The sequence below is a fragment of the Ornithorhynchus anatinus genome, chromosome 17 (assembly GCF_004115215.2).
Source record: "Ornithorhynchus anatinus isolate Pmale09 chromosome 17, mOrnAna1.pri.v4, whole genome shotgun sequence".
Classification (NCBI taxonomy): Eukaryota; Metazoa; Chordata; class Mammalia; order Monotremata; family Ornithorhynchidae; genus Ornithorhynchus; species Ornithorhynchus anatinus.
In genome coordinates, this window is record NC_041744.1 from 20166546 (window position 1) to 20187906 (window position 21361).

A 21361-nucleotide genomic window follows, 5' to 3' on the forward strand; every position below is an offset into this window, starting at 1 on the left:
ATGAGAGCATCAGGTCGGATATGGTTTCTGACCCCTGGGGAGGCTCACCCTCTAAGGCGGAAGAATAGCCCCATTTCACAGATGAGGCTCAAAGAAGTTCATTCATTCATTCATTCAACAGTATTTATTGAGCGCTTACTACGTGCAGAGCACTGGACTAAGCACTTGGAATGAACAAGTCGGCAACAGATAGAGACGGTCCCTGCCGTTTGACGGGCTTACGGTCTAATCGGGGGAGACGGACAGACGAGAACAATGGCAATTCGGTGCCTGGCCCGTGGTCATCCAACCAGTTCGTCATTCAGTCAGTCAGTCGTATCCACTGAGTGCTTACTGTGTGCACAGCACTGTACTAAGTGCTTGGCAGAGGACAACAACACTCTAACAGCCACATTTCCTGCCCACAACGAGCTTACAGTCGGGGAAGAATATGGGACTACAGTCCTGAGTCCCACTCCCATGCTCTTTCCACCGGGCCGTGCTGACTCAATTCAGCCCTAAGGTGGGCTGCCTTTCAGGATGCACAAACCCATCCTGAAAGCTTCTTGAGGGCAGCGCTCGTGTCTACCAACAGTACTGTACTCTCCCAAACGCTTAGTACAGCATCCTGCACCCAGTAAGCTTTCGATAAATACCCCTGATTGATCTGCCCACAGAAAGCGCTCAATAAATACCAGTGACTGCCATCCTAGACAGCAGGGTGCCAAATCCTAACCAAAACGTCCGCGAACGGTTAAAATCCATTCCAGATTCCTCCCCAGCATTCCCCTCCGAGGGGTCCCAGTCCTGAACTGAATCTAAATCCAGTTCCAATAATACATTCCACCTGACGGCCAAAGGGAATTTTTGGCCTTTACTTTTGCTTCCCAACATCTCATCTGCACGGGGGCGGGCGTGATTGCTGGAAGGAAACTTATGGTGGAAAATGTCTTTTTCGGGCCAAATGTGCAAGGAGCAACAGTAACTGCAGACGCCAAGCTAACGCTAGCTGGTATATCCCCACGCAGGCGGGACTAATGTTACGGGGACACATAATGTGGTCACCCTGAAAGTCCGACGGAATGACAGAATGTCGGTCGGTCTCATCAAGCCCTGGGTGACCAGGGATGGGGGAGAAGGTAGGCCTCAGCACTGTTCCCCTTTTTCCCGACAGGGATGATGGCAGGGCAACGTGGATAGATCGGCCATTTTACGGAAGGAGCGCGTCTTAGTGGAAAGAGCCCGGGCCTGGGAGACTGAAGGACCGGGGTCCGAATCCCAGCTCCGCCACCTGTCTGCTGTGTGAACTCGGGCAAGTCGCCTCGCTTCTCCGGGCCTCAGTTCTCTCATCTGTAAAACGGGGATGAAGACTGAAGACTGATGAAGACTGTGAGCCCCATGTGGGACGGGGACTGCGTCCAACTTGACGAGCTGGTACCTACTCCAGTGCTCAGAATAGCGCTTGACACACAGTAAGCACTTAATACCATCGTTATCATAAAAATAATCGGAAGGGCGAGGAGCCCAAGCCAATCCAATGTCAAGCCCGGGCATCCCCGTCAGTGGGGAAAACAACCCACGTTAATCCAGGCTGAAATACACCTAAATCCACTCATCGATCTAGAGGATTGGTTGAGAACCTACCCTGTTCAGAGCACTCTCTTCAACACTTGGGAGAGCCCAATGGAACTAGGACACGGGATCCCTGCCCTTTGGGAGCTCACGATCCATCTTGCCAGTAGAAGCGGCACGTTTCCCTATCCTTGCTGGTCAGGAGGCCTCAGGGACCTGGAAATTCTGCCAACGATATTCAAACCCAAGTGCAACGAGCCGGCGCAGGGGCAGCCTTGGCGCCCGCACCTATTTCACTCCCTCTTCAAAGCCAGCTGTTCCGTCTGTCTCCGGGGCAGCATGGCGGCTGGCTGGGAAAGTCTGCCCGCGCTCCGCTCGGACTCTGAGCGTCTTAAGCTTGTCAAGCCCTGGGGGCATCTGCTGCCCTAATCCGTCTTCATTACTAAATACCCCGAAGGCTGGTCGTCATATCGATACCCTTGGAAAAGCATAATTCCCTCACCGGCTTAACGGGACGCTATTCCTACATCTAGCTAACAGCTACTTCCAAAACCAGTGCTTTCGGCTGACGGGACTCCATCTCTCATCTCTCTCCGTCTCTCCGTCTCACACCTATCGCCCTGTCACCGAGGCTTCATCCTATACCCCCTCCCCCAGAGCATGAATTAAGTTCTGCCGGACGGGCACAGATTTGGAAGCCTGCCTGAGTTCTAAACCCATAGCGCTCATGGACCAGCAGGCTGGTCTGGCTGAGTTTTATTCTGTTTTTTTACTATATTCAGTTAACAGGCTGTCCTTCGGTCATCGGTATTTATGAATCCCCTACCCTGGGCACTGGGTCTGCGGTTGTGCCGCTGGAAAGAACTCCGCTCTCGGAATCAAGAGATCTGGGTTCTGGTCTCGCTTCTGCCTGCAGCTGGGTAACATGGGCAAGGACCACAAATGCACTTTGCCACAATAATAATAATAATAATAATAATATTAATAATGGTATTTGTTAAGCGCTTAGGATGAGTCAAGCACTGTTCTAAGTGCTGGGATAGATACAGGTTAATCAGGTTGTCCCACACAGGTCTTGTGATTTAGTAATAATAATTAGAATAATATTTGTTAAGCACCTGCTATATGCCTAGCACTGTTAAACACACTGAGGAAGACACAAGATAATCAGGTTGGACACAGTCCCTGTCCTGCAAGAGGCTCATACTCTTAATCCCCATTTTACAGATGAGGTAACTAAGGCTCAGAGAAGTGAAGTGACCTGCCCCAGGTCACACAGCAGACAAGCGGCAGAGCTGGGACGAAGAAGAAGGGAGGACAGGTATGTGCCTTCTCCGCTGCCCACCTCCTCGCTTGCTGCCCTCGGGGCCCCAGTGGGAATATGAGCGGTAGGAATAAGAGTGTGAATGGCGCTACGCCAGCCACTAGCACTAAAATCAACTCCTCTGTTCAGGTTTCTCGGTCCTGAAGTCTCAGATCCATCATTCCTGAGGGGAAGCTCCACTGGGACAGATACGCCCAAAGTTAAGCGCACAATGACAGAGCTCCACTAGTTAGATTGGACTTGTTCTGACACCTGGGAGAGTAAGAAAAGATGCCAAGCATTTCAGCCAGTAAATCCCTTGCAGAGAATCATCAATCAAGTAGGCACCCTTAATATCACCAGCACCAATACTAAATTCCTTTATGTTGGGACGATGGGAATTGCTCTGAAAAAACCGGGGGGGAGGGTGTTTTCAAGGATGTTGAGTATGTGTTGAAAGACGGTGGAAAAAGTTACTTGAGAAAGACTTTATGTAGCAAAAATACTTGTCTTATTTAGCAAACCAACAGGGAAACAGGCTTCTTCTTCTTCATATCCCACTTAAAGCCACCTGGATGAGTGTTTTAATTATAATTATGGTATTTGTTAAGCACTTACTATGTGCCGAGCACTGTTCTAAGCGCAGGGGTAGATACAATGTAATCAGGTTGTCCCACGTGGGGCTCAAAGTCTTAATCCCCATTTTCCAGAAGAGGTAACTGGGGCACAGAGAAGTTAAGCGACTTGCCCAAGGTCACACAGCAGACAAGTGGCAGAGCCAGCTGTAAATTCCACATTGTGTTTTCTACCTCACTGTACTCTCCCAAGCGCTAAGCACTGTGCTCCACACACAGGAGACACTCAATAAATACCGCTGATCGATTCAGGAGGAAAAACACCAATTGCCCTGCTTTGAGATACCTAGAAATGTAGGTAGAAATGAATGTCCATCATTCACACTAAAGGCAATTAAGGCACATTAAGACTTCTGGAAATCTCTTAAGCTGAATTTCTGTCTCACCAAGCTTAGAGTTCGTTTACGGAACTGTTCTCGTTGGAATCGGAACATCAGCACAGTGCCTCTTCGACATATGAACCGTTCAGAAAAGTGACGTTTGTAATTTTACCTTTTGGTTTCGAGGTAAATCTTGAGCACTTGAAAGGTTGTAATTCAATACCAGTCTTCGAAATTCCAAAAGATTAAAGAGCGACTGAAAGAGAATGAAAAACATTTGAACGTCTCAACGAAAAAAAGAACATAATGCGTATTCACAGAAGATGGAGATTAAGACAGCTCATTAGGAGCCATTTGGATGATTTCTCTCTCATTTTCAAGAAGAAATTCTCTGTTTCAGAGAATAGGGTGACAACTATCTCCTTTCAGCAACCACAGAGAGGTCTGAGAGTGCTTCACCTTATATAATAATGTTGGTATTTGTTAAGCGCTTACCATGTGCAGAGCACTGTTCTAAGCGCTGGGGTAGATACACGGTAATCGGGTTTTCCCACGTGAGGCTCGCAGTTAATCCCCATTTTACAGATGAGGTAACTGAGGCACAGAGAAGTTAAGTGACTTGCCCACAGTCACACAGCTGACAAGCGGCAGAGCCGGGAGTCGAACCCATGACCTCTGACTCTGAAGACCAGGCTCTTTCCACTGAGCCACGCTTTTATGTTAAACCACAATCACTGGAAATATATATCACGTGTCCCCAAGGTTACGCACTGACACACAGACACAAATAATTTGGCCTTCTGTGGACTGCACAGAATCACATCTGAAAAAGGCAATCAGTGGCATTCGTTGAGCATTTACTGTGTGCAGAACCCTGGACTAAGTACTTGGGAACGTATAATACAGTAGATTTGGTAGACCCCTGCCCACGATGAGCTTACAAGTCTAGAGGGGGAGAGAGACATTAAAATAAGTTAGGGGTTTATACCCAAGTGCTGTGGGGCTGAAGGTGGGGTGAATATGGGTGAATACCATATCAAGTGTTCAAAGGGTATTGATCCAAGGCAGAAAACAAACTTTTAAATTTGGCGTTACCAATTGGTTTGTCCAAGAAGCAGCACAGTGGACTGAGCACGGGAGTGTGAGTCAGAAGGACTTGGGTTCTAGTCCCGGCTCTGCCACTTGTCTGCTGGGTGACCCTGAGCGAGTCACTTAACTTCTCTGTGCCTCAGTTCCCTCACCTGGAAAATGGCGATTAAGACTGTGAGCCCCATGTGGGAGGGGGACTGTGGCCAACCTCGTTAGCTTATATCTTACCCCAGCACTTAGTTCAGTACCCGGCACATAGTAAGCACTTAACAAATACCATCATTATTATATCACTATTATCTTTATTAAGGGGCAAAACTACATTCCAAAGTGAGTCCACTAACCACTACATTAAGACATTTAGGATTAATAAAGCTGCTCATCACAATTTCTACTTACTTCTTGCAAAGGGCTCGATAAATACCTTTACAACTGCACAGCTTTCAAACCAAGGACTAAATCGTCAATGAATATTTCCCCCCTTCAACATTTGTTTTTGCATAAAATCTTTTAGCACTCTTTAGCCAGGATTTCACCAACCTCCACTCATCTTAGAAGAATAACCTAGCGGGCTCTAAGAGTGCAGTAAGAATAATTTGTGACATGGTTTTGTCTGTGGGCATCCCAGTTGTTTAAAAACAACCACCAAAAAAACTGTGCTTGAGAGGACACACCCTAAAAACAAAACCACAGCGGGGCTCAGGATTGTTGTAATTTAAAATATTACAGATTTATTTCCTAACAAGTTTTCGCTTTCCAGTGACAACTTTCATTGAACTAACTTATTCCATATTTCCCTTGCCTAAAGCATGATATCCAATGCTCTTTCACAATAATTCTCAGAATCCTCAGAACTTTTTTTCTAAAGGCTCCACAACAGCAGCAGAGCAAAAGAAGAGAATGCAAAAAAAAGGTTTTCCTCCCAATTAACTATAAACATATGTCTTTTAACCTTACACTGCAAAAACCGTTCATTCACTTTTCAGTACAAGTAAAGAGTCTAAAAGTGGGGAAAAGCAACAACCTCTGAATGTGCTCTGATTTTTAGGGAAGCAGCATTGCCTAGTAGAGCACGGGCCTGGGAGTCCTAAAGACCTGGGTTCTAATCCCAGGTCTGCCACTTGTCTGCTGGGTGATCTTGGGCAAGTCCCTTAATTTCTCTGTGCCTCAGTTCCCTCATCTGTAAAATGGGAATTAAGACTGAGAGTCCCATGTGGAACAGGGACTGTTTCCAACCTGATGAGCTTGCATCTACCCCAGCTCTTAGATCAGTGCTTGTCACATAATAAGCGCTTAACACTTACCGTTATTATTTTTATTATTGTGTATTGTTCTATGGCCATATAAAGTTGACGGCTATAATAAGTGTTGCCATTTGGGCACACTGACTGAGAATGTGCAGCAAGGGAAAAAGAAAAAAGGCAGAAGTCAAATTGGGAAGTGAGCAAATCCTAAATTCCCATATTAACAATTCCCAGAGTTTCTAAAGCACTGTAATATTCTAACATCTCAGTCAGGTTTAGTTGTTCCTGTCCATGGCCCATTCTTCATCCTCCCCAGGACTCCTTCTTACACGATAGTGATTCAATTTGCTGCCTTCCAGCTTCCCTGGCTGCTCGCATCCAAAACGCTTGGCAACGGGGCAATCTATAATTAAGTGCTTTTGCATCTCTTCATCGTTTCTGCAAACTGCTAAACAGGCACCATTCATCCTTTATTCCCCTGAATTTTATGCTACCTCCTCCACGCTGCTTCTCAGGCTGCCTAGAGGATAGAATGTTGCCGCATTTTTCAAGAACTTTTCATTTTAAATGTTCTTTAGGACGGGCCTTACCTTCTTTCGCCTGTTACCACTCAAAAATCATCATGAATATTAGAAGGGACATAATGCAGCATCTTACCATAGGAAATGGTGGAATCAGAAAATTCCAACAGGGTCAAAGAGGGCTTGAATACATTAAAAGACAAAAGGTCCATAATGAGTTTTTAAGAGAGAAGCGTCAGTGATGTTAGAGGACAAATCCCAGGCCTTGGAGTTGGACCCTTGAAGAGAGCAGCTGATCGCTGCTTCTCCAAGCTACCTGCTATCTGGGGGCGGGGTGGAGGGGGAGGAAGACGAGGACGAGGAGGAGAACCGTAGGATTTGTAAAGCGCTTACTATGTACCAAACAGTTTAGTGAAAGCGGTGGGATAGACACAAGATAACCAGAGCCCACACGGAGTTCTTAGGCTAGGTAGGAGAGAGCATGGGTTTTGAAACCCCATTTTGCAAACAAGAGAACTAAGGAATAGAGAAATTAAGTGACTTGCCCAAGATCACACAGCAGGTAAGTGGCAGAACCGGGATTAGAACTCAGGTGCTCTGGCGCCCTGGCCCATGTTCTTTCCCCTAAACCGACACAGCACCTGAGGAGTTATTCTTCCCACTTTCCAGATGGGAAAGCTGAGGCCCGGAATGACTAAATAAAATACCCACTTCCCTCAGCCGGTCGGGGCCGATCCGGAACTAGACTCTGACCACTTCTAACCACGTGTTTCCCCAAATGGATAAGGCAGGGATCCAGAGAATGAACTCATTAACATTTCCTCCTACCACACAGTCAGCATCAACTGAACAATTTAATTGGTATGCGTCAGGGGGAAGAAAAGAAAACAAATTTCCGAGGAAACTTTTAAATATAGCTCTCTCTCAGTGGCAAACTATTCATGAGTGGCCTGAATACTCCATTGGATTTCAGCTAGCCCCTGAAGCAAAGCAATAAATACTTGTGGTTAAATTTCCTAAACCCCAAGGACAAAATCCCTAGCACCGCTTTGACTATTCAAGTGAGTAGAGGCCAGAGATTTTTTGAGCAATCTGTCTTTGGGAGTCCACCTTGAACTGTTTGGCCCAGATTCCGACGGAATCCAAGTGAACACTGTTATTTCTCCACGAAGACTCAATCCAGGTAACAGATTAAGCATCAGTCATCCTGGCAGTGATTGTCTTTACACAACCAGTGGAATTTACTGAGCCCTTACTGCGTGCAGAGCACCATACTGAGCGTTTGGGAGACTACAAGAGAATCGGTAGCAGGTTCCCCACCTCGAGGACTTACTCCTCAAATCTGGAAATTACCCTCTCCCCCTACAAAGCCTTATTGAAGGCACATCTCCTTTCCTTTTCTTTTCTGGTATTTGTTAAACCCATACTACGAGCCAGCCACTGTTCTAAGCGCTGGGGTAGATACCATTTAATCAAGTCGGACACAGTCCCCGGCCCACCTGGCCTAATAATCGAAGACACAGGGAGAGCAGACATCTTATTTAAACAGTGCTCGACACACAGTAAGCGCTTGACAAATACAAGAATGATAAAAGTGATGATGATGATAGAAGAGTTCATCTTCAGGTCACTTGGGCCGGGGAAAACTGCGGAATAAGGAATGTGAGACACCCAGATCACAGATCTACCCAGCCAGAGATCCCCAAATCAGGAAGCTACTAGCCAGCGAATAAAGACACGGGGTGTTTTAGGGTAACCTACTCTGACTTTGTTGCTAGATAATCCTCGGTATTAATTCGAAATGCCACTGAACCCTCTGGAAAATGTGGCTACTCATCATTTAGCAAGCCTTTAAGATACACTCTACGGTGCACTCCTTAAAACACCACCTGATACCATCTGACCCACTGAAATATGCATGATTGCCAATGTTCCAATACAAATTACCCATACAGCACATTTCTTGCCCTTCTGATAACTGCTCTTCTAAACGGGGAGCGTCGTCACTGGTGCCTGAAATAAAGACCGACTTCCCGATCCTCGTCAGCTTTCCAGTTTCAATATGATTCAGACGGGGAAGGTGCCAGGAGGAGGAGAACATAATCCCCCAACGAGACAGCGGGTATTTTCATTCCCGTTTCCACGGACGGCGTTGCGTAACTGCGTCGACCACAACTTGTTTGGCTATACCAGAGTAAAATCCGACCCCCCCTCCTGAGACGCGGCTCGTTTGCATTCTATTTTCGACCACGGCGTGTGTCTACGGCCCCCGCCGATCCCTTCGGCGGCAGGTCAGGGGCTCCTCGAGAAAGGCAGCCAGGGGTTCCGACGGCTGCTGCAACTCAAGAAGCCGAGCTAGCCAGAGAGAAATGTCAGAGAGGGTAATGCCCAAAATTAGCCTGGACAGAGTTCCCTGGAACCGTTTCTTGAAGGCTTGCTCGATTTGTGGCTGGGGGAGGGAAGGGGCGCTCGACGTGAGTTAGTCCGCGTCTGGAGACAACTGCTCAAGCGAGGTCAGGCAACTGGAGAGCATTTTGAAATGGATTTAGTTTAAAGAGAGGGCAAGAGACAGCCTTCTTTTCCTTGTCTTCAACTTCTACGTCGCCCTGACGTGCTCCCTTTATTCACCCCCCATTTCCAGCCCCATAGCACTTACGCGCATATCTGTAATTTACTTGTTTATATTAATGTCCATCTTCCCCTCTAGACTGCAAGCTCGCTGTGGGCAGGGAATGTGCTGTTATACTGTACTCTCCCAAATGCTCTTTACAGTGCTCTGCACACAATAAGTGTTCAATAAATACAACTGACCATACACAAGCAAGGATGGGCTTGTGCTTAGCCTATAGATTGTGAGCTCACTGTGGGCAGGGAATGTGACTGTTTATTATACTGTACTCTCCCAAGCCCTCAGTACAGTGTTGTACACAAAGAAAGCACTCAATAAATACGACGCTGAATGAATGAATAGCCCATAAGGCATCTCCAGGGTTCGGGATTGTAGACTGAGGGGCAACGACTCTGCCATTTCCTAGTAGCTTGGGGTTCAACACTGGAATCGGTTCAACCCTCTCACTCTTCATGTTGTTAGCCATGCCAATTATTCAGTGCTCAAAAGGTGCGGTGTATTGCGCTAGGCATCAAGTTAGATATAAGATGATCGACTAGAGTCCCTACCCCACGTGGGAAATTTAAGGGGGAAGGACAGTAGGCATTGAACCCCCGTTTTCGTGATGAGGAAACTGAGGGCCAGACAAAATAAGTGACGTGACCAACGTCACACAGCAGACAAGGGGTGGAGCTGTGATTAGGACCCAAGACCCCTGACTCCCAGGCCTGGGGTTTTTTTCCCACTAAGCCACGCTGCTTTTTTTAATGTCAGCCTGAAATCCAAAGAAGGGCGGCACCCAGAATCCTTTGCAATCCTCCAATTAGAGTTTGGGACACTCTGGAGAACTTTCTCATTTTACACCAGTATCGCCTCCTCACCTGAATAACAGCGCTGAACCAGCAGGTGTTGCCGACATTCTTGAGCCCAACCGGAGAGCTGTCTTGCCTCTTCCTGTCATATGGGTTTGGAGAATCACTCCACACTTCGGGATGGGTCCTCTTCAAACTCGCTTTATTTTCCGCGATGCTGGCTTCGAGAACTCTGAGACGACAGAAGAGAAACAGAAAGAGGAGAAAAGGACAGTAGTAACCAATTAAGACCGTTGCGTAAATCTATCCCCGTGTACCAGAAACTCAGGAGTTGCTACTAAAAGGCAATTAACAAACTGAAACTGAAGCTAGTTCAGACCATCAAAGCCAAATTGCTCAACATGTTCGAGTTTGGGGACTTCAGAGAGTCAATAAAACCACAGATTTGCCACTGTTTTTGAAGCACTCAAAGGAGCCTTTTTCTGATAACCCAAGCTCATATAACTGGTTCACCACCGCTGTCAAAAGAACTCAGTTTTCTCTCTATGTAAACTGAGGGGTTCCCAGCAATACATGTTGGGAACCACAAATTGCTCTTTTGGGGAGATTTCTCTTTAGGACTTCATTCCCAGAGCTGTACCTAACACCACCCTGAATTCCACCTTTATCCATCAGATTAGAAAATGTTTGGGGTTGTTTTTTTTCCACTTTCACCAAGCACGACGTCAGCTAAGGCACTGACTGCTCCTATTTTCGGTAACCGTGGCTCGAGTGAAAAGTGCATATAGACTTTGCTACGCTGATGACAAACTGATCTTCAAAAATGTATGTCTAGTTTGGTCTATTTACTTTATTACTCTTACGAAACTTCCACAAAGGTCAACCTCCAAAGTCCACTACTAAAATAGCAGTTTTTGAGCCAATAAGCTGGGCACTGTTTTCGCTACAATACCGTGTTAAGTCATTTGAAAAACTGGGCAAGAAAAACCTTAACTTCTAACCTTCACTAACTTTAAAAGGCTACCTTGAAAGATCTGATTAACTTGTATCTACCCCAGTGCTTAGCGCAGCGCTTGGGCCAGAGGGAGCGCTGAATAAAAGACCTCAATAAATCGGTCACACTCGGCCGTAGACTTTATACCAAAGTTGTAGCTCGGTGACTCACAAAGACAGTGTACCGTGTGTGAAGATAGGAATTGGTGAGGCAGGCACAAACCCGCCCCAAGGACCGACCGACAAGTCGGCTTAAGACCTGAATGCCCTGATGGGTTTGCATTAATGCTTAACTTACAAAAAAAAACAGTGACCAAAATGTCTTCTACTGACAAGACTTCAGTGACAAACATTTGCACCTGGAGAAGCACAGAGAAAACTACGCATTCAACACTGGTAGTTTCAAGGCTCACTCGAGTGCAGCTTTTCCCTTAGGAAATGATCCCTCTGGCCTCTTACCCCTGTGAACCGTGAGATGACGGATTAGCAAATGACTAATGAATCACCCCCGTCCAGCGAACGCAGCCTGCAAGCTAGGACATGTAAAGTGCTGTGTCAGTTTTAAGCGGCATCGCTTCCTACAATTAAAAGATGAGTGTTATCTAAAGGGAACTTCAAAAGAAACCAAGGAATCAAAAAGACTTCACAACCCCGATCAAGCAGGGAAACCAAAAATAAGACTAGGCAGCAAGTGGAACTTTGCTTCACACCAAATCTAAACTCGGATCCCACCTCGACTTCCTGGAAAAACCCTCTCCCAAATTTTTCTTCCTACTTGAGAAACTTCGGATTACCTAAAGCCTTCCTTCCCACTCCCGTGCTCAACTCCTTCCCTCTATCAAATCTCACGAAGCATAATAAGGTCTCCTAGACTCTTTCCACTCTTAACAGAAGCCCGCTGGAAATATCAAAGGACTACTTAAGCCCTACCTCATTCGTATATCCACGTCTCCTCCTTCAACCTATCTGTCAAATATTTTGGTGTCTTACAATACTCTCCTAAATGCTTAGTAGAGTGGCCCACACATAAGAGGCACTCGCAAAACACGTGAAAGTTTTAGGTCGGCTTTTTTTGGAGAGCAGACAGTACTTGGGCCACAACCAGCAGAGCGGGTTTAACTCCATCCAGCCTGTTTCTCAGGCTGCTGAACATTCCCAATTAATCTTGGGGAAGAACGGGTGCTTTCCTTCCTTTTAAAAGAGGCTCTCTGCCCCTTTCTGATGGTGGCATATCGAAAGGGTGATACTTTAACGAGAATTTTTTATTTTCCATGGAGAGGTGCGGGAGAGAAGATTTTCAAATGACTTTCCTCAACCATCTAACTGAAAAGGGCCACGGAAAATGGGAACCGTTTAGATAATTGTCTCCGAGCCCAATACAGTGCTTATTAGTAGAGTGCTGCACACAGTAAGCACCTAATAAATATGATTATTATTACTATTACTACTAGAGTAACACATGGCAATAATATCTTTATATTTTTAACCACCTCCCGAAGTGGGAATCCATCAGTGGAGAGGTGGGCAAGGGTGAGGAGTTGAGGACAGTAAATAATAATAATAATTATGGTACTTATTAAGCACTCAATATGTGCAAGTGCTGTGCTAAGTACCAGGGTTCATCCAAGTCAATCAGATTGGACATGGTCCCTATAGCACATGGGGCTCACGGTCTTAATCCCCATTTTACAGATGAGGGAACTGAGGCCCAGAGAAGTGAAGTGACTTGCCAAGGCAACACAGCGGGCATGTGGCGGAGTGGGGATCAGAATCCATGACCTTCTCTATCCAGGTCCGTGCTCTATCCAGCCGCTAGTACAGCAATGGCCATAAGGACGTCTAGGGTGTCTCGCACGGTGGACAGGCTCAGTCGAGATCCTCAAGACCGACCGCAGTGGCTACTGAGGCTGGTGTGTGGCTTTGGGGCAGAGGTTCGGCAATCCCACTCTGCCACTTGTCTGCCGTGTGACCCTGGGCAAGTCATTAAACTTCTCTGGCCTCAGTTACTCATCTGTATAATGGGGACAGGGACTGTGTCTAACCCGATTTGCTTGTATCCACTCCAGCGCTTAGTACAGTGCCAGGCACACAGTAAGCCCTTAATACCATCATCATTATTATTATTACACTTCTGTCCTTTGGCCCACCAGTGGATTCATGTCCCTAAAGTTCCGGCACACCCTCCTCAATGTGCTGAGCTTCTGACCCACTAACTCGCTTTCTGCACCCACTGCTCTAGTAAAAACACAGTAATAATTGTGGCTTTGTTAAGCGCTTACTATGTGCCAGGCACTGTATTCAGCATTCATTCATTCATTCATTCAATCATATTTATCGAGCGCTTACTGTGTGCAGAGAACACATAGAACAGATAGAGACGATCTCTGCCCAACAACGGGCTCACAGTCTAAAAGGGGGAGACAGCGAAACAAAACAAGTAGACAGGCGCACAGAACACAGACGACAGAATGACCGGAGAGCTGCAAAAGCCACTAGCCCCAGCATCCATTTCTTCCCGCTGAGTTCCCGGCCCTGAGATCCTCACGACTTGTCCAAGGCTCATTCATTACACAGAACAAGAGACTCTATCATCATCAGACTCCGTCCTGCTTCAGATGCACTTTTCTGTTCATGGCCTCAAAGGACTTTTGAGAAATCCATATCTGTGATTTACTTCTTTATATTCACGTCTGTCTCCCCTTCTAGACTGTGAGCTCGCTGTGGGCAGCGAATGTGTCTTTCTTTAGCGTGTAACGTCGGTATTTGTTAAGCGCTTACTATGTGCAGAGCACTGTTCTACGCGCTGGGGTAGATACAGGGTAATCAGGTTGTCCCACGTGAGGCTCACAGTCTTAATCTCCATTTTACAGATGAGGTAACGGAGGCACAGAGAAGTTAAGTGACTCGCCCACAGTCACACAGCTGACAAGCGGCAGAGCCGGGATTCAAACCCGTGACCTCTGACTTCCAAGCCCGGGCTATTGCCATTGAGCCACGCTGCTTGTACTCTCCCAAGAGCTTAGTCTGGTGCTTTGCACACAGTAAGCGCTCAATAAATAGGACTGACTGACTGAATGAGAGTACGCTGCCTTGAAGCGGGAGGCTAGGGAGTACTCGGAACTGGAAAGCGTGTCCGGAATACTAAATTACGCCACCTTTAACCTTTAACCAGGACTTGACTTTAAATGAAGTGTTTTTTAAAAAAATAAACACTCATAATAACATTCGCTAAAATATTTTGCTATTGTTACACTGAATGACTACACCTTTGGATAGAGAGACTTAGGAGAGTACATTAAGAACTGATCTTTCAAAACGATCTTTATTCGACACCAGAATCTCCCAATGCTACCTTTTTCAGCTTGGAGGCATTTTCAAATACTCAACCAGAGAAAAGCAAACACTGCGATTTACTGAGGTAAAAAGAAAGGCAGTGGTGATGAACAGAGTCGGGGAGGGAGGTCCTAACTTATCTGAAGAACTTCTAAACCTATTGTCGATCATTCAGGAGTCCGTTAAAATAAACTGCTTCCATCTTTTTAATATATCTTCTTGCCTAACCATAACAACAGATCCTACGGTAAACAGCAGAATTGTTGCTGGGAATTTCTCTCTGGATGCAAGTTAAGAGAGCTTTCCACGAACAGTTACGGACACAGGAAATTCCACACAACACTTCTGTCTCCCCATCTCCCATTGCTAAATGTTTAAGTTTCCAAGTAAATATCACTGCTGGAAATACAATATTTCTGTTCTTTCCATTATCCAGAGAATACATCCGAGTATTCTAAACTGTAAGCTCATTGTGGGCAGAGAATGTATCTGTTTATTGTTTTATCGTACTCTGCCAGCGCTTAGTACAGCGGTCTGCACATAGTAAGCGCTCAATAAGTACGACTGAATGAATCCAAGCAACACTAAGCAGCAACTTGGCAAACAGTGATTCAGTGGGATCGGGTTATTCCTTAGTAGCCGCCAAAGTAACAGAAACCGACTTGCATCTCTCGTGTCCGTCATGGGGCAAGCCTGCTTTCCACAGGGTGTTTGTTTACCTGCTGATGGCTTGCTCCTCGTCGGTTATTCCCGTCTCTCGGAACGCGCGATTCGACTCCTCCAGACTCAGGGCAATTGCCCTCTGAAGATCATCTTTATCGTCTCCGGTGAGGTCTATCACATCTGAAAGAGTAAAATTACCATTCTCAAGCTGCAAAGTCCAACTGGAGGAAAGATGATTCTCATGGATTTACAGAACCTTAGCAAATACTAAACCAACACCCAAACCAAGACCCACCCACAGTACGGATCCTTCCCCAAAGAACATATTGATGTAACAGCCACAAATAAATTAGATCACCTCCTTACATAACGGCCCAAGGAACGACAACTAAATGTCCTTAATTGGCCAAATTTAAGTTAGTCAGACTTCTTTTGTAATGATATTTGTTAAGTGCTTACTATGTGCCAGGCACTGCATTAAGCACAGGGGTAGATAAAAGTTTGCCAGGTTGTACGTAGTCCCTGACCCGCATGGGACTCACAATTGTAATCCCCAGTTTTACAGATGAGGCACAAAATGACTTGCCTAAGGTCACAAGTGGCAGAGTCAGGATTAGAACCCAGGTCCTTCTGATTTCCAGACCCATGCTCTATCCACTAAGCCACACTCCTTCTCTCATTACCTTATTTCAAAGGCTACCAGCACTCTGGATCCAATTTTTATCTCTTCTATTACATTTCCAATCGGCTTACTTTCTTGAGCTGCCAATTGTTGGGAAGCTCAATTGTTGGGAATCCCAATTGTTGGGAATTGGGAAGCAGCGTGGCTCAGTGGAAAGAGCACGGGCTTTGAAGTCAGGGCTCATGAGTTCGAATCCCAGCTCTGCCACTTGTCAGCTGTGTGACTGTGGGCAAGTCACTTAACTTCTCTGTGCCTCAGTTCCCTCATCTGTAAAATGGGGACGAAGACTGTGAGCCCCACGTGGGACAACCTGATTCCCTTGTGTCTTCCCCAGCGCTTAGAACAGTGCTCTGCACATTGTAAGCGCTTAACAAATGCCAACATTATTATTATTATTATTAATTGTTGAGCTGATGTAATTAGTAAGCAGCGTGGCTCAGTGGAAAGAGCCTGGGCTTCGGAGTCAGAGGTCATGAGTTCGACTCCCAGCTCTGCCACTTGTCAGCTGTGTGATTGTGGGCAACTCACTTAACTTCTCTGTGCCTCAGTGACCTCATCTGTAAAATGGGGATTAACTGTGAGCCTCACGTGGGACGACCTGATTCCCCTGTATGTCCCCCAGCGCTTAGAACAGTGCTCTGCACATAGTAAGTGCTTAACAAATACCAACATTATTATTATTATTATTATTAATATTAAAAAAACAAACTTAAACCCTGGAAAATTCACATGAGTTTTTGGAAAATGTAAAGCTTTTAAACAACTAAAAAAAAAAAGTCAAAATCTGGTGTCTTTCGGCTTCGTCAGTGCTCCTTAAAAGCTCTTTAACATCATATATGCTTCACACTGCCATAAGAACCTAAGCAATTTTGGTAAATTACGGTAATTAAATAGTGAGTGCTTGAAACCAGCTGTCTTTGTTAAACTAATTGACCGTTGAAGGTTGTTTTTTTTCAACAATAACACTGCCTAAAACAAAACACCCAATCTCCCCCTCTTCTAACTTTCTTCCCTTCCAAACTTCAGTGTCTTTCCCTGGGAAGAAAGCATCTTCATTAGTACATTAGGGTGTGTAGTTTTTACACTTGAAAGACAAGACGTTGTATATTTTTTGCAACATTTCCTGCAAAAAATCTCTTCGTGTTATTCTCCCCCTCAGTGAAGCCACTTGGGGAGCAGCATGGCCTAGTGGATCGGGCATGGGCCTGGGAGTCAGAAGGGCTTAGGTTCTAATTCCAGGTCTGCCACTTTGCTGTGTGACTTTGGGCAAGTCACTTCATTTCTCTGTGCCTCAGTTACCTCATCTGAAAAATGGGGATTAAGACTGTGAGCCCTATGAGGGACAGGGACTGTGTCCATCATGAATAGCTTGAATCTATCCCAGCACTGAGAACAGTGCTTGACACATAGTGAGCACTTAACAAATACCGTCATTATTTCTAGAAATGACAATTGCTGAAATTCCTCCAGCAGAAGCAAGACGGTTGAAGTTGCTTGGACAACTGGAACCAGAAGATGGTGAGACGGTGACTCCCGGGCAGGAAAACAAAAATCACCAAAGGGATTTAAAACAAAACAACACATTTAAGGTATCCCATGGTCAATCAATCGATCAGTGGCATTTATTGAGAGTTACATGTGTGCTGAGCACTGTGTTAAGCACAGTACAAGCAGTGTAGTCTAGTGGATAGAGTGCAGGCCCGGGAGTCAGAAGGACCTGCGTTCTAATCCTGGCTCCACCGCTTGACTGCTGTGTGACCTTGGGCAAATCACTTCACTTCTCTGGACCTCAGTTACCTCATCTGTAAAATGGGGATTAAGTCTGTAAGCCCCATGTGGGACATGGACTGTGTCCAACTTGATTAAACTGCATCTACCCCAGGGTTTAACTATGTGCCTGGCTCATAGTAAGAGCTTAACAAATACCAATTAAAAAAAAAAATACAACGGAGTCGGAAGATACATACCCTGTCTGCAAGCAGCTAGAGGGGGAAAAAGACAGTAAAACAAATAATATGTACATAAATGCTGTGCGGCTGAAGACAGGGTAAATATTAAGCACTTTAAGGGAATAGGTTCAAGTACATGGGGGATGCAGGAGGGGGAGGGAATAGAGGAAATGAGCAGCAGCAGAGCAAACTGCAGAAACAGCTGGCTGTGGCGCTGAAGAACGCCAACAAGTTTCTGCACGTCCGCAGGTTCCGCTCGATGGTGACGAAGCTGATAGATGCAGGCAGGCAGCTGCGAAATGCTGCATTAGGCACCCTAAGGCCACCTGCAACCCGGCCCCCTCCAGACCTAAGCAGAGCCAGCAGTAATGTCAAGTGATGGATGCCAATCATCTAAGGGTATAACGTCCGGAGCGCGGGGAATCTCCAAATTAGAGGTCAACAGGGGACACGTGGCTCTTCCAAAGTCCGGCTCTCCAGCAGGGATCTGTCGGTAGACTATATTCCCCAGAAGCGCCTCTTCATCCCATCCCTCTCCCTTCCCAGTAGTGGCCGGTCTGCTGCTGCCGCCCCTCCCCGCTTCCGCAGGCACCGTGGGGAGGATCCTCAGGGAGCATCCTTCCGGTAGTCCAGGCCCCAGAAGCAGGGAAGCCGAGGCGGAAGCAAAACCGTTTCGGGAATCCGCTGTGAAGCGGCCAACGTGGTGACTCACGTCAGAGAACAGTCTCTCTTTAGGATTTTGACTTTTTCCCCTGGAGAGATTGGGTTAACCGGGGACCAGGATCCTGCCTTTTTTTTGTTCTTAAAGATAATTGTTACGCCCTTTCTATGTGCCAGGCCCTACACTAAGATTCGGGCTGGACGCTCAATAACTGAATCGATCGTATTTACTGAGCACTTTCTGTGTGCAGAGCCTTTGGGAGAATACAATATACCACTTGGTAATAATAATAATAATAATGTTGGTATTTGTTAAGCGCTTACTATGTGCCGAGCACTGTTCTAAGCGCTGGGGTAGACACAGGGGAATCAGGTTGTCCCACGTGGGGCTCACAGTCTTAATCCAAATTTTACAGATGAGGTAACTGAGGCCCAGAGAAGTGAAGTGACTTGCCCACATTCACACAGCTGACAAGTGGCAGAGCTGGGAATCGAACTCATGACTCCTGACTCCAAAGCCCGGGCTCTTTCCACTGAGCCACGCTACCTGCCCACAACGAGCTTACGGTGTTGGAGGGGAGACAGACATTAATATCAATATGTATTTAAATGTTGTGAGACTGAAAAAGGGGGGAATAAGGAGTGCAAGTCCAAGGATGGGGCAAAAGGACGTGGGAGAAGAGGAGAAGATACAATCCCTGACCCACACAGAGAGGCAGCGTGGCTTTGTGGAAAGAGTCCGGGCTTAGGAGTCGGAGGCCGCGGGTTCTAATCCCCCGCTCTGCCACTTGTCAGCTGTGTCACTTTGAGCAAGTCACTTAACTTCTCTGTGCCACAGTTACCTCATCTGTAAAATGGGGATTAAGACTGTGAGCCCCATGTGGGACAATCTGATTACCTTGTATATCCCCCAGTGCTTAGAACAGTACTTGGCACATAGTCAGTGCTTAACAAATACCATCATTATTAGTAGTTACTTGAGGCACAGACAAATGAAGTGAGTTGCCCAAGGTCACTTAGCAAAGGATGATTGCCGTTTTCTGTGACTTCCCTTTCTCCAGCTGCCAAGTAGATCAGCCGATCATTCACTTGTGGCCCATTTAGGACTTGGAATTACGAGTCTGTGTGAAGGTGAGAAATGGTAACCGAATCCATGTTTGTGAGACCATTACACTCTAATAATGTTGGTATTTGTTAAGCACTTACTATGTGCCGAGCACTGTTCTAAGCGCTGGGGTAGACACAGGGGAATCAGGTCGTCCCACGTGGGGCTCACAGTCTTAATCCCCATTTTACAGATGAGGGAACTGAGGCACAGAGAAGTTAAGTGACTTGCCCACAGTCACACAGCTGACAAGTGGCAGAGCTGGGATTTGAACTCATGAGCCCTGACTCCAAAGCCCGTGCTCTTTCCAATGAGCCACGCTGCTTCTCGTGGCTGGGATGGAATGAAATAATAAGTTCCTTGAGGGCAGGGACTGTGTCATCTAAGTATTGTACCCTCTGGAGGGCTGAATGAAATACTCTGTACACAAGAAGGCACTCTATCGATATTCTTGATTGATTTAGAGGAGCATGGCGGAGTGGATAGAGCACAGGTCTGGGAATCAGAAGGGCATGGGTTCTAATCCTGGCTCTGCTACTTGTCTGCTGTGTGACCTGGAGCAAGTCACTTCACTTCTCTAGAAGCAGCGTGGCTCAGTGGAAAAAGCACACGCTGGGAAGTCAGAGATCATGGGTTCAAATCCCGGCTCTGCCGCTTGTCAGCTCTGTGACTTTGGGCAAGTCACTTAACTTTTCTGTGCCTCAATTACCTCATCTGTAAAATGGGGATTAAGACTATGAGCCCCACGTGGGACAACCTGATCACCTTGTATACCCCCCAGTGCTTAGAAGAGTGCTTTGCACATAGTAAGCGCTTAACAGATACCATCATTATTATTCTCTAGGCCTCAGTTCCTCATCTGTAAAACAGGGGTTGAGACTGTGAGCCCCAAGTGGGACAAGGACTGTGTCCGACCCCATTTGTTTGTATCCAACCTAGAACTTAGTAAGGTGCCTGCCATAGAGTAAGTGCTTAACAAATACCATAATTAGTATTATTATTTAATTACTTCTATCTCTAGCCCTATTATGACCTTTCCATACAGTGTAGGCTGCCCCATCAGCTGCAAGGTCAACCTGGTGCCAGATGAGACATTAAGGTTTGGTTAATACTCCACCCAACAGTGGAGCACAGTGGGTAACAGGGAGAAAGGTGACTTTGCCCACACTAATTCGATCTAAAATTGCCATTCCTTCCCAGGAATGCCAAAGTCTGATCAATAAACCGACTGAATGAAACCCAACTTAGTGGATTTTAACAACCATTTCTCCATTCCTCTCCCACGCCTACCTGGGCTTGGGTCTCCGCTTCCTCAGAGAAGATAGCCCAGAAGGCCTGGGTCTTTGTGAAAATCGCCTAAGCGATCTGGAACGCTCCAAGGTCGAGCAGAAGAGGCATTTTCCCACAAATCTATTTTTTGCCCTTTGCCGGTAACCGAACGGCAAAGGGCTTAATGTCCTCATTTCGTCGTACATCTTCGCACCGTATAAAGGACTGCATCTGATTTGCGATGCAGGGGTGCGTTTAAATTGTGTAAAGCCCATTTGTAAATGCCTTGACTCGGTGAGACTGACTGTCCAGACAACCCTGAGTCCGGCTGCCCGGTCAGTTGATCGTATTTATTTAGTGCTTACCGTGTGCAGAGCACTGTACTAAGCGTGGGTGGTTTAGACTTACACACTCCCTCCTGTGTCACTCATGAACTTGGATTGGGCAGGGATTGTCTCTGTTGCCTAACTGTTCATTCCGAGCACTTAGTACAGTGCCCTGCACATAGTAAGCGCTCAATAAATACTACTGAATGAATGAATTTGCTTCCCCTATTCACCCCTCCCCTCAGCCCCTCAGCACTTAGGTACATAGCCGTAATTTATTTATTTATATTAAGGTCTG

General features: G+C 46.3%; 1 protein-coding gene across 4 annotated transcripts in view; it reads right to left on the bottom strand.

Moving 5' to 3' along the window:
- Positions 1-21361, bottom strand: part of USP25 (ubiquitin specific peptidase 25) — a 96542-nt gene that overhangs the window by 41231 nt on the left and 33950 nt on the right. For all 4 annotated transcript variants that reach the window (XM_029082778.2, XM_029082779.1, XM_029082781.2 and 1 more), the window contains exons 4-6: positions 15129-15252; positions 10153-10315; positions 3982-4065 (exon numbers count right to left, since the gene is read on the bottom strand). In XM_029082778.2, the coding sequence (XP_028938611.2) occupies positions 3982-4065; positions 10153-10315; positions 15129-15252 (371 nt within the window). The remainder of the gene's footprint in view (positions 1-3981; positions 4066-10152; positions 10316-15128; positions 15253-21361) is intronic.